The sequence below is a fragment of the Equus przewalskii genome, chromosome 18 (genome assembly GCF_037783145.1).
Source record: "Equus przewalskii isolate Varuska chromosome 18, EquPr2, whole genome shotgun sequence".
Classification (NCBI taxonomy): Eukaryota; Metazoa; Chordata; class Mammalia; order Perissodactyla; family Equidae; genus Equus; species Equus przewalskii.
The window spans coordinates 55,915,317-55,927,923 of record NC_091848.1 but is presented as its reverse complement, the minus strand read 5'-3'; the positions used below and the strand labels follow the sequence as shown (position 1 = coordinate 55,927,923).

The 12,607-nt window shown below is 41.8% G+C and overlaps 1 protein-coding gene across 12 annotated transcripts in view; it reads right to left on the bottom strand.

Moving 5' to 3' along the window:
• Nucleotides 1–1,861: 1,861 nt before the first annotated feature.
• Nucleotides 1,862–12,607, bottom strand: part of IMPG2 (interphotoreceptor matrix proteoglycan 2) — a 66,861-nt gene continuing 56,115 nt past the window's right edge. The window contains exons 14-19 of one of the 12 annotated variants that reach the window (XR_011528977.1): nucleotides 10,849–11,059; nucleotides 9,452–9,640; nucleotides 7,853–8,054; nucleotides 7,316–7,395; nucleotides 6,233–6,652; nucleotides 1,862–5,769 (exon numbers count right to left, since the gene is read on the bottom strand). Coding sequence is in view for 9 of the 12 variants with exons in the window: in XM_070581998.1 (XP_070438099.1) it covers nucleotides 7,682–8,054; nucleotides 9,452–9,640; nucleotides 10,849–11,059 (773 nt within the window). In the remaining 3 variants the exon portion in view is untranslated. Of the gene's footprint in view, nucleotides 6,653–7,069; nucleotides 7,396–7,548; nucleotides 8,055–9,451; nucleotides 9,641–10,848; nucleotides 11,060–12,607 lie in introns of those variants that run through there. The other 11 variants (XM_070582000.1, XM_070582001.1, XM_070582003.1 and 8 more) reach the window with 11 other exon arrangements.

The window sequence follows — 12,607 nt, the reverse complement described above, 5'->3', positions numbered from 1 at the left end:
TAAGGAAATAAGGAATAAAATCACTTTTAAATAAACCGCTTCAGATTAAACAATGCCTTCTATATGTCATCCTCCCAACTCTATCAGCAGAAAGTCAAGTCAAATTTGTGTTCCTACAAACCCACCTGTCCCCGCAAACACTCCCATCTCCACCCCTCCGGCAGCCGTCGTCCCTCAGGCTTGTCTCTACTCCCCCAGCACCACTCCCCGTGCTTTCAGCTCTTCATCCACCTTCCCCTTGAGTCTGTGGTTAAGAAACTCATCTTGACGTAGCAGGCCGTACATTCTGATAGGCTTTTGTAAAATGCTTACTACTTTTCTATCTGTGAATTACTCAGTGAGAATAAGATAGAGATAAACGTATGAATCTAATCTCATGAAACATTTAGAGTTATTTTTAAACCTCTGTAAACCATTTCTTTCAAAATGGTTTGTAAACCCCTCATGGGTCCACCTAATTTGTTCCTGGAATACAAAATAAACATGTGCTTGCTACTCATAAAATAGATATCTACATATGACCCATTATCTCAAGCCAATTGAATTATTAATTCTTGTAAATCAACTCTGCATCAAGCATTCTTTGGCTTTGTGAATAACAAATGAGGAAGACATGGCCCCAACGTGAAAGAACACAATTTAGTGGGAAATCAATGACATAAATAAAAACTTACAACACATCCTTGGTCATAACGGAATGGAAGCACATGCATGATACAGAAAAAAGTATGGAAGAAGGAGCTTTTGTGGTTTTTGAGGCTCCTTCAAAGGCCCACCTGCCAAAAACAGGCACGTTCTTCCCCAAACCAGCCAAGATGTGCGAAATATTGAAAATGAGTGTTATTCATTTGTAATAACGAATTATTTTCAGAAAGCCCATATGCATTGATGGTATTTTTTACAAAAGCATGAGTCTTTAACAGCTATTATCATATTGGCATAGATTCATCTGTAATGGAAAAAAAAAAAAGGGACACAAGATACGTGTGTGTTTTGCTGAGAGGATAATTTAAAGTTTAGTTCATGGGACACAACCCATCAAGGAATAGCTCAGACGGGACATATATTCAGAAGGACCTAGAAAGTGGACCAGCATCAGGAGAGCATGAGCCAAGAGTAACCAGGGCTTGTCCTGACCAGACTTATTAGAAACAGGGTTATTACCCACTGTTTCTTCTAATGCTAGGTCACTAACTAATCAATCAACAGGTATTTATTAGACACATTTCTCCCCCTTTACATTTTTATAATATGGTCTTTGGAGTCAAATCAAGACCACCCTCCTCTTTTCTAGACTGATTTAGGATTTCCTCCTGTCCTGTTGCCAGCAAGACATTACACAAATGTAGGATGGAAAAGGCCCGCAGATGGCGTTTCTGATGCTTCGGTAAGCAGTGGTTGATCCTCCCGCCCTTCCCGTGCAAGACTGCTTTAGACTGCTGTTACCATACTCAACGGCTCCTCTGTCCTTAGACGGCTCACCAATGCCTCCTCTTGTTACAGGACAGCTGATGCTAGCTCCCACCCCCAACTTTCTTTAATCAATTCCATGAGTTTTCTTTCCATCCCATCTTAAGCAGATGAGGAAAAAATGAACATTTCTAAGAGTTTAAAAGAATAAAGTTCAAGAGAGGCCAAATAATGACTCAGCATCATTAACCACCAACAAAATCTGGGGTAACAACGGGCTGTAGGTTTGTCTCCGTTTCTCCTTCATCCTCATCACTCGAAGATGAATCAAGGAATGCTTTGCATTTCCACACCATGCTCGCATTGTGTTCATCTTTGAACAGTAATTACAACACAACTGTTGCTAAAATCCACAATGTTTTCTTCCAGTTGACAAGAAAATGTAGGAAGGTTCTTGAAAGACAAGTTTATTAATAATGAAAATGCCACAATTATATACATGAAAAAAGAAAGACCCTTTTATATACATGAAGACTTTTAGATTTTTATTTCTAATTAGCTAGTACTAAGACTAGAACATTTCAGGAAACAGTACAGTAACATAAACTTATCTGATCCATACTTTGGGTAAAATATCATTATAAACACAATGAAAAAGACAAGCCCTTCACTCTCCATACTCCATATTGAACATATATTATGTATGTACACAATCGTTTCAGAATCATCACATAGTCATGATATACAAATAGTTATAAATTTATTCTCTGATATCATGGTTACTTCTTTTCTATTTATGACCTTAATCTCTAAAAACGTAATTAAATATAAGTGAGAGAAAAAAAGCCAGCATGAGGAATCATTCCACCCAGGCTGTCGCCGTAATTGTGCGGCTGAGGGTAGGGCTTTAACCTGTGTCTTACTACCCCAAGGGAGTGGTTTAACCTGTGTCTTTATTAAATCATAGGAGTAGTGTGAGGTTTTACAACATGCAAGAGTCAGGGAAACTTCCAGGCAGACTCTTTAAATTATCTATTACTTTCCAATACCCTCCCACCTTCCCAACTCCAACCAGGATCTGTTGTGGAACACAATGCAATTGATCTGAGGAATGTGACCTTCACACCATTTTTCTGCATTTATTACACACCTGGGAATAAAATGAGCTAGGATCCATGACTCATTGCAGCTGGACTGTAAATGAGGAAGGCTAGCCCCACCCGTTCCTACTGGGAATTATTAGAAACATCTTAGAAAAAAAATGACCCATATTTTTCTTGGCTAAAATATCTCAATTTAAGAAAGATAAGTTATTCTCCTAAATCAGCTGTTTCCTTATGGAATAAATTTGTTGCCTTCCTTCCCCATTTCAAAATGGAAATTCAATTCACAGGCTGATAGATTGAAAACATGGAAATGACACAAAGATACCAGCTACCTAAGAATCATGAAATGGAAGGCAAACCTAGAAAACAAGCATGCAGATGAATAACCAGCCCAGGTGTCACATTCGAGCAAGGTATTTTTAGAGCCTACAAAGAATATTTGTGCAGTTTCCATCTTTTGGTCAGAAGTAATATGAAGTCAGGGTTGTTCAACTACATTACAATTCACTATGTGGACAAGAAGGAGGGAGGAGGGGAGCAGCCAACCCCTGGAGACTAGACTGCAGAGGAAAAACAAAGACGAGGTGGGAATAAAATCAGGTAAACCCACACTTGTTTTATTAGGTAAAGTAGTGGGACTTTAGGGCACAAAATGTGAACGAATACCCCTAACATTGTCATGGTGGAAATGGAGTCCTATTCACTTATCAGATAAAGTCCCCTTTAATCCAGAACCCAGGAAAATAAGAATCACGTATGGACACTCAATTATAAGGCTGTATCTACAAGACTCCAAAGCACTTTATGTACCTCCCCAAAAAGTTAGAGTTATTTACCATGCACTGTTAGTGCTAACTTCATTTTATTGTTTTTAAATAAGATGGTAATTTTATTAAATATTATACTGCTAGGTTAATGAAAATGTCCTAATAACCGGAACATTCATTCTTCAATCATACAGCCTAATCCTTTTAAATGGCTACCTGCCATTAAATTACCTTGGGGAAAGCTCTTTTAAAGAGAAGCTCTTTGGGGTAGCTTGTCCTGTCAGAATGATAGCTCTTTCAGACCTTGAAACGTGCACTTCATGGATCTTTACTGTGGAATCTGCCTCCTCCATGTTTCTCACAGGGGTTCAGCTTAACAGAGGCAGGGCAAGAGTCTTGTTCCCGACCTGAGGCCCGGGTCTCTCCCTGAGAGCACAGTTCCTTTACTCTTCCATTTAGCAGGCGTGGGGCAGACACTCATAAAGACCTAAGTGATCTACTCTTGCATGAGAAGGTCACACAAAAGGAAATCAGAGACAGCAATATGTCAGAATTCTCAAATTCCCACTTCACTGCATGGCTTCTGGAAAACAACAATCCCCCTTCAGCTCAGCTGGTGCTTCTCCTAAGTGTGTCATGTGGTGACCTTCATCTCTATGTTCATCCAGAACTCTGCCGGCAAGCAGACATGCAAAAGCTTGCATTCTAGGGTTCATTTGTGATAAAAACAAATTTTCTTTTTCATCTAACACAAATAAGTTTAGGAAAAAAGTTTAAAATCTTAAAGAGAAATCTGAGGAAGTCTTAGAAATAAAATGAAGCATTTAGTAGTGACAAATGTCATTAACACTCATATGCTTTAAAGACAATTATCAATTACCTTCCAAATGGGCCCAGTAGAAAACAACCCAGCAGCGGCTTGTACCTATGCTGAACTTACAGAGAATCTATTATGTGAGTAAGAAATGAAAGACAATACTGAGATAAGAGAACTACCTACACACACACACACACACACACACTCCCACTACCCATACATACTTTGCAGAACACCTGGATATCTTCAAGGCTTTCAATAGCTTTACTGTGGCATGTACTCAGCCCAGAGATTTAGTTTTCGGTGTCCTCATAATGGGTGAAATTGGCAGTCAACAAGTTGAGAAAAATAAGTGAACCAAGTATTTCATCTTATTGTCAATCTATCCCTGGTTAGTTATGTCTGGTCAGAAAGAAATCAAAATGTTCAAGATGGTTTTGGCTAACATGAAGACATCTAATATAAAATACCTCTGTCAATAACAACCTATTTGCATATGCAACTTAATATTAATAATGATAATTATTTGGCTCTCTCCTTGCCCCTGCCACAGCTACCCATTCAAAAAGTACTTGGAAAGAGGAAAACTTCCATTTTCAGTTAAAATTTACATAAGATGTGGACTTTTCCTAACTAAAAATTTTTTTAAATTGCAATAAAACTGTCATGTTCCATGTAAGCAGAAATTAATTTAGACACGAGATATTACACAAAGCAGAAGCAATGCAAACAAGCTAACCTATAACATATGAGGTAGTTAAGTGCTGTTTTCCAAATTCATATACTAGGAACTAGAGAAAAGCAAGGGTGCGCCCAGGACCTCTTTAACATCAGAAGCAGAGTCAGGGGACACATTGTTCGGACTCAGGTGACCCACCAATCGGCAAAGTATATTCTCAGCGCTGTGGCCTTGACCCAACACCCTCTCCTTCTCTGTCCACATGATTAAATTCGTCTTCAGTCTAATGAGAGCCCTCTGAACTTTATACATATGTATTGTCCTTCACAACGATAAAAACAGGATATTATCATACTTGACATAACAGTAATGTGGTCTTGATGAACATGCTCAGGAAATTCAAACCTCTGGTAGAAGCATAAAGTACACACCTAAATCTATACTGCAGCAAAAAGGTGGCTCTTCCTTCAACAGCTTGATCCAAAAGAAACCCTTAATATTTTACTGAGATAAATGTCTGACTATAAACTATGTTAAAACTATTTCAAAGCTTGCCATTCCAGCTGACGAGAACCAACAGGCTACGAGACGCTCACTTCCTAGGCCTCTGTCCCCTGTAACAGTCTCGCCTCATCCTCCTGCTGGGAAACCGGAGGCCCCGGCATCAAGAGACACCCTCAGACACTCAGAAACAGACAGCAAAGGCAGCCCCAACGCCCACACCTGGCTTTTTTCTCATACAGTTTTGAGTTTCCTTAAATACAGCTTTTGGTCTTTGTTGGTATAAAAATTTTCACATCTCTTACTACATTCTGAAATTGTATGCTACAAAAAAAAAATTGTGCCCCAAATTCAATTCTTTCACAGAAAACTCCTCTTCCAACAGAGTTCAAAATCCAGGCTAATTACATGACATAGGTAACAAGTGATCTCCGTCTTCTCTCGGCTTCTCACCAGTTTCAAAATAGGAGTTTTGGTTAAAGCTTTTCCCTGCCATGAGAAAAACAAAAAGCCATTAACCGAAAAAGCAAGAAAGTACTGAAATGCACTTTTGTTGTAACATATCATCAACAAGCTATGTTCCTAAAATCACCAATACTTTCTATTTTCTTTCTCTACAAGAAAGTCCTGTGCTTTGCTAAGTAAAAAGAAAAAAAAATCCACTCCAGAAAGACCAAGTAATGCTTTTACTGAATCCTAAATCGAGTCCATTACTATTTTCCTGGGCTACTGGAAGATGAAAACTCTGAGCCTAAGTGAAACTGAAAACGTGGTGTGGATGATGTGTTTCTAACACGTTTCTAACACGTTTCAACGCCACGCCCCCTTGGTGAACGACCCCCTTAAGGTTATAGTCTCTCTGTGGACTTTCTTTTGTTTCACTGGATCTTCTTGGTTAAATCTTCTTTGTTACATGGATTTTTTTTGTTTATTTTAATGCACCACAATTTACCAGAAGAAAGTGAAGTATGTAGTCAATCTGTCTGTCCCTTAGGCTCTCCTGCATCCTTTCTTTGGATGTCTTAGCCTAGAAGAGATGCATTTTTAATTCAGGGAACACATTCAGCCAAGTGGCTCCGAAGGGCTCATAAAGGGTCTTAGGAAAGACAAAAACATCAGTCATGTTCTTTCTATTGGGTGCCACCGACGTGACGCCACAGGCCACCTGCTGGCTGGAGATGTGGGGACGAGCGGGTGTCCTGGTTTACAAGGTAGACTCCCTGCAGTATTGCTGTGACAGCATTCAACAAGGTTGGCAGCACCCCCGGGGGGGCCAATCAGATGCTCGGAGATCTTTAAAGGACTCTCCACCAGTCACGTAGAACTAGAAAGGCATCTTCCTCAGTTTCTTTACGTGTCAATCTGCCCCTTCCTATCAGAGAGGAACCACGAGTGAGGGGCTGCCCATCAGAGAAACAGGATCTGGAGGAAAGGGGCAGAGGCTCCAACCAGACCCTTCACCAATTTCATCTACGAGCACTGCCTTCTAATGATGAGTTGCTCTGGCTCTCTTCTAAAAGCCAGGTGCAGATATCTGGCCTGGGTGGGACCCAACCACGAGGGGGCACCCTTGTGAGGGCAGCATTAGGACCAAACATCAAAGGGAAATTATAAACCCACCCACTCTACTCAACTAATGCCCATAATGGTCTCTTTACAAGACAGTTTATTTTTTGTAAAGTCTGGTTATGGACCCTGGGAAACAAAGGAAAAAAAACTACAGACACCTGCCCAAAGTGCATGCTAAGAACAGCAAATGGAGAGAGACAGAATGAAACGTAAGAGGAAATTGATAGAGGCAGGAGACACACTTTAATGAGATCTGTGTAATTCAAAGCACACTGAAAGGTGTCTACAGAGATGAAAGAGGATGGATATGTTGAAATATGTGAGGATTTACGGCTACTCAGATGCTCTTCATAGAAACTGGTTTTCACAGAACCCAGTCATGTGGCAGGAACTGCGTGCCCACACTGGTGGCCCCTCTCTAAGGCAGACTGTCAGGACCTGCGTCAGGGCGCTGTCATACACTTACATTTGATGTTGTCTCACAAAAGCTGCAAACTTGGGATCACTGGCATACAGTTCCAAAATTCTCATTCTTTCTTGAATTTCCTTTAAAAAACAAGAAAAGAAAAGAAAAAGAGGCCATACATTGCAATAGAAAAATCTCAACAGCCTTTTAAAAGGAGCTCTAATTTTCATAAGGAATTGTGGCTTTCCGGACTATCCAGGGAGAACTACAAGGAACAACGGCATTTTCAGAGAGGCGGAAGGTATGGCTACGATGTGAACTGCTCTGAATAACTCCGACAGACATTTCTAAGGAAGGGAGGGAGGGGACAGAGGGCATCTGCCAATAAGAGAACAAGAAACCACCGGGTGGGGAATAAGGTACAGCTCAGAATTGTATACCCTCTACATACCACATCAACTGGGAGATATCACAAGGCAAAAAAGCAATCATGAAACCATTTTCATCCTTGCTTGAAGCCCACGTACGTGCCTGTGCGCGCACACACACATACACACACACCCCCAGCAGCAGCAGCAGCAGAGCAAAATTTCTCACCTCTCTGGAAAGCTCACTGTTCTCATACATTTGTCTGATTTCTTCCCTGCTCAGACCGCCCATCACCTCTCCGCCTGCAGAGCTGCAGAAGGGATGCTGAGGATAGGCTCCCCTGCACTGCTCAAGTCCGACCACACGTCTTTCATACACAGGGTTGGACTTCACAGCATTTTCAATGGATGAGAGGCTGTCAGGCTGCCTGCTGAAGCCACATAAAGAAAAGCATGGTTGATTCAGGTTCTTCTTCGGATCCTCAACTACTTGGGAGACTATTTACCTACAGCAAGATTTCTGTTGGGTAAGAAAAAGAGGTGAACTGGATACAAATGGGGGGAGATGACTATGAAAACTATCCAGATCAATCTCAAAAATTATTTATCAGGTGTTATCTTATTATCTCCTCAATTACATGGCTAGTGCCCTGTGGAACTGTGCCATGTCTCATTCATTGCTATTTGCCCCACAGTGCCTGGCACTCAATCAATGTTGAAGGGGAAATATGTCTGCCAATAGATAGCATTTCATTAAACAAATATGGCTCCATCTTTCCCAGAGTTGACAAATCAAAAATCAGTGTGTAACCACACAGAGAATCTGATCAAAAGATAAATATGGAGGCACTGGGCCTCAATTAAATTCAACTCAGGTCTATAAATATTTACTGGGCATTGATTATGTGCCTAGGACTGGTCTAGATGCTGATGATACAAAGAGTTTGTTGGAGTCCCTCTCCAGAATGAGTTGGCAGTCTAAGTCAAGTCAGGCTCAATAAACGTGTAAGAACAATGGGGGAAGAAAGTCCTGGGTGCTCCAGGGACCTAGGAGGGGGCCCCTCAGCCAAGCCTGAGGGTGAGGGAAGGGAACCCAGACCGGAAGCAGTAGCTCCTACAGACTAGAAGCACAGAAGCAACGTATAGCCAGGGACTGCGATCACCTAACAACCGAAAGGTCCTTAGATGGCTAGTCTAGCAAGCAGTCCAGGGTTTACGCCCTCCATCAATGAAGTTACGCTTAACTAAAAGAGAACCAGATTTCATGCCTTGTCAGTGTCTTACCTAGATTTAAAAACTGGCTAATTATCACTGGAATGAGCCCAAGGGGGACAAACTAACAGATGGGGTCCTCACACAAGGGCCTCACCTCGTCTCCATCACCCTTCCAACCCCTCCCCAACCATGAAAACAGGCTTTCTAGCAACGCCCAATGATGCCACGGCTTCAGTGTGCCTTGAGACTCATGCATGCCCCTGACTTTGCTCACGCTCATTCAGCTGGCTAGGAAGTGTCCCACCCACCCGCAGCACACAGCTACTCTTCTGTGTAGGCAAACATCATAACCATCGTCAAAGCATCAAAGACTCTCTCTCCCAGGCAGGACGACTTCCTCCCTCTTCTGGGCCCCTCAGCCTCTTACTCACACTGCTGCTTTACGCTTGTGTCCAGTCTGACACCCTGTGAAGACAGGGACCAGATTTCTACTCAACTTTACAGCTCTCTCCCTGCTACCCAGAGCTTTGTCCAATATTTGCCAGATAGTAAGTACTAAACAAATGAATACAAAGAACATTCATTCCACCAGAGAACAATTTTCCTTATTTACCGGAAGGGCCGCTCTCTTTCTCTCCTAACATACTGAGCTTGAAGCATCTTGACGAGGACGAAGACAACAGCAGAAGAGATGAGAAGAAGTCCAACCAGGGAGGCAACAGCGATGCCAATCACCCAGGGCTCGGACACAAACTCCTCACAATGCTCCCCTCGGTACCACCAGTTGTCACCCACTCGGCATCTGTAACGAGCAGTGACCAAGCCCCAAAACAGAATCACTCTACTGAAAGCAGCAGTTAACAGCAGAACCTCGGGTGGGACTGGGGAAAGGTAGAGAAACAGAGGCTGACCACACGAGGCCTCAGTGAATCGCAGAATGTACATCATACGATTTAGGGCTGTGCAAGTGCCTGGCACAGACCCAGGAGGTCCTCGACTACTTATAAATGACTGACTAAAAGATTGAATAGACTTAAAGAAAGTATTCTATGCAATTTCCATATTTATGGACAATGAGAAACAGGCCCAGGAAGGAAAGTAACTTGATTAGATCACACCGTTAGCCAGCAACAGAGCCAGGTCTAGAACCCAGGTGTGCAGACTTCCTGAGGCCTTTCATCACATGGCAGAGATCCTCCAAACGCCAAGGCCACACACTTGTGCAGAAATCTCTGCCATTCCCAGAGCAGCAAGGAAATCACTGCTTTTCAAAATAATATTAATTTCTCTGGAAACTGAGAGACTATTTTTCCCCTTAGTTTTCTAGCTAAACTTTACACTTTTTCCTGTAGAAGAATCTAGATCATGTCCACCTATTTCCTCTGTTTTCGGCATCTATGCCAACATTTGGCAGGATGGCTTGTCAGGCCACCTGAATGTGCTCATTTCTCTGCTCTATTTTCTTAGGATCTACCTTTAAAAAATGGATCTCAAGTACTTAAAAGAAAATGTATTTGTCACAACTTCAAAGACTTTAAATACTTGCTTTTCTTTATTTTTGAATACTCAGTAGGACCAAGAGCAGCCCAAAGCCATTAAAAATATAATCTGAAAAGAACAAACTCCTTTGTTTTCAGTTTCAGATACAGTGTAAAGTGTTGATCTTACACCTAAACATAACTTGAGCACCAACTGCCTTGTAGACACCACGAAGAACGTACAAAGTTCGGTCCAAACTACACCAGGCACTCTCAGGAGGACGCATTTAGACAATGTTTCTCTTACAGCTTCCTAAGAGCATAAAATAAAATAACCATTTGAACTGGGTATAATTCAGGCCCATTAATGGGCTCAATCTGCACGTGAGAACTAGATGGCACCCATCTATTGCCCAGATATAACTTCTATAATAAATACTGCTGTGATTATCCTGAAATCAGGTGTAGACCCCTTTTCTTCAGAGGAAGTATCTATAACCTTGTGAAGCTAAAATCCCTAATCACAACATACCTACAAATAGCTCCATGTCCAGGTATAATGTCACACTTTCCATCATTCAGGCAGAAGTCAGGCTGTAGGTCACAGAGACTCTGACAGGGCAGTTCCTTCACACTCTGGTACCCAGGGTAGCATCTGCACTCTGCTTCTCCACTCCACGGGTTGACCAAACACTCAGAAAATTCATTGCATGCCTGAAACTTGCAAGGGTTGGCTTGATCACCTAAAACATCAAACAAACCAGAGAATGATGCAAGGAAAGGCAAAATACAGGAATTGGGGTATATGAAGCCCCTCCACTAAGTCTCTCCCCCAACCAAGTACCATGGGACAATCTCCTTTCTCTGAACCATTAAAATACACCATCACCACCAATACCACAAAACATTTGTGACTCATCCTTGATTGACGAGCTTTGGTCAAATTTCTCTGAAATCTGGAGCCAAGTCATAAAACCCAATCACCTGGGTAAGCCTCTACATGTTTTACCTAGAGAGCATGTAGAAGCTTTAAAATCCATGCCATGTAATTGTAGCTCTCACTTACACACAGTTTTCATGTACCATTCATTTGCACCAACCCTATCCTGCTCTAGTCCACCTCCACTCTGCAAATGATGTGACATGCCCTGCCCCACAGTGAGAACACGGGATGGGAGACAGATCCAGAGAAGAACCACCCAGGGAGGGTCGCCACCAGGGAGCCTCAGGGATGGGCATAGCCCAATAAGAGTAGCCTAAGAATCAATCTCAAATGTTTCAAGACTTGTGAAAGCCACCGTTAGGAAAATAAGTCAGCCTTGCACCTCCTCAGGCCATGCCCAACAGTATTTTGGATTCAGTAATTTCACTTTTAATTGATGAGATGAGAGAAAATGACAATTTTTAAAAAATTAATTAGGACAAGAAAAAGTCAAAAATGATATAAGACATTGATGATGGATGGGTCTTCCATCCTATCATGGTTCCACTATATGTTCTTCACTAGTGAATGGCAATCTGTGAATTGCAAATAGGCAAATGGTGACACAGATACCAAAAACAGAGGAAATAAGTAGAAATGACCCATAAACTCATCTATACGAAAAAGCATAAAGTTTAGCTAGAAGGCTAAGGGTCGGGGTTAAAAAACAAAGAGCATAGACTCTCAGTTTCCAGATAAATTAGTATTGCTTTGAGAATCAATGATTTCCTTGCTACTCTAGAGATTAAAGACCTTTTCCACAAATCTGTGGACTTGGAGTTTGGAGGGTCTCTGCAGCTGATCTTTCTTGGCCCTGTATAGGAATGGGGGATGTACTGGGTTGAATATGTCCCCCTGCAAATTCATGTCCAACTAGAATCTCAGAACATGACCTTATTTGGAAATAGGGTCTTTACAGACATAACCAACTTAAGATGAGGTTATACTGGATTAGGGTGGGCTCCTACTCCAACAATTGCTGTCCTTATAAGAAAATGGAAATTTGGGCACAGAGATATAGACACACAGGAAAGAAGCCCATATAAAGATGGAGGCAGGAAGTGGAGCAATACATCTACAAGCCAAGGAATGTCAAGGATGACAGGTAAACACCAGAACCTATGAAGAGGCAAAGAAGGATTCTTTCCTAGAGCCTTCAGAGGGAATATGGCCTGCCAACACCTTGATTTTGGATTTCTAGCCTCTAGAACTCTGAGAGAATAAATTTCTGCTGTTTGAAGCAACCCAGTTTGGGGCCTTTGTTACAGCAGCCCTAGGAATCTAACACAAGGGACCACGGATAAGAAGC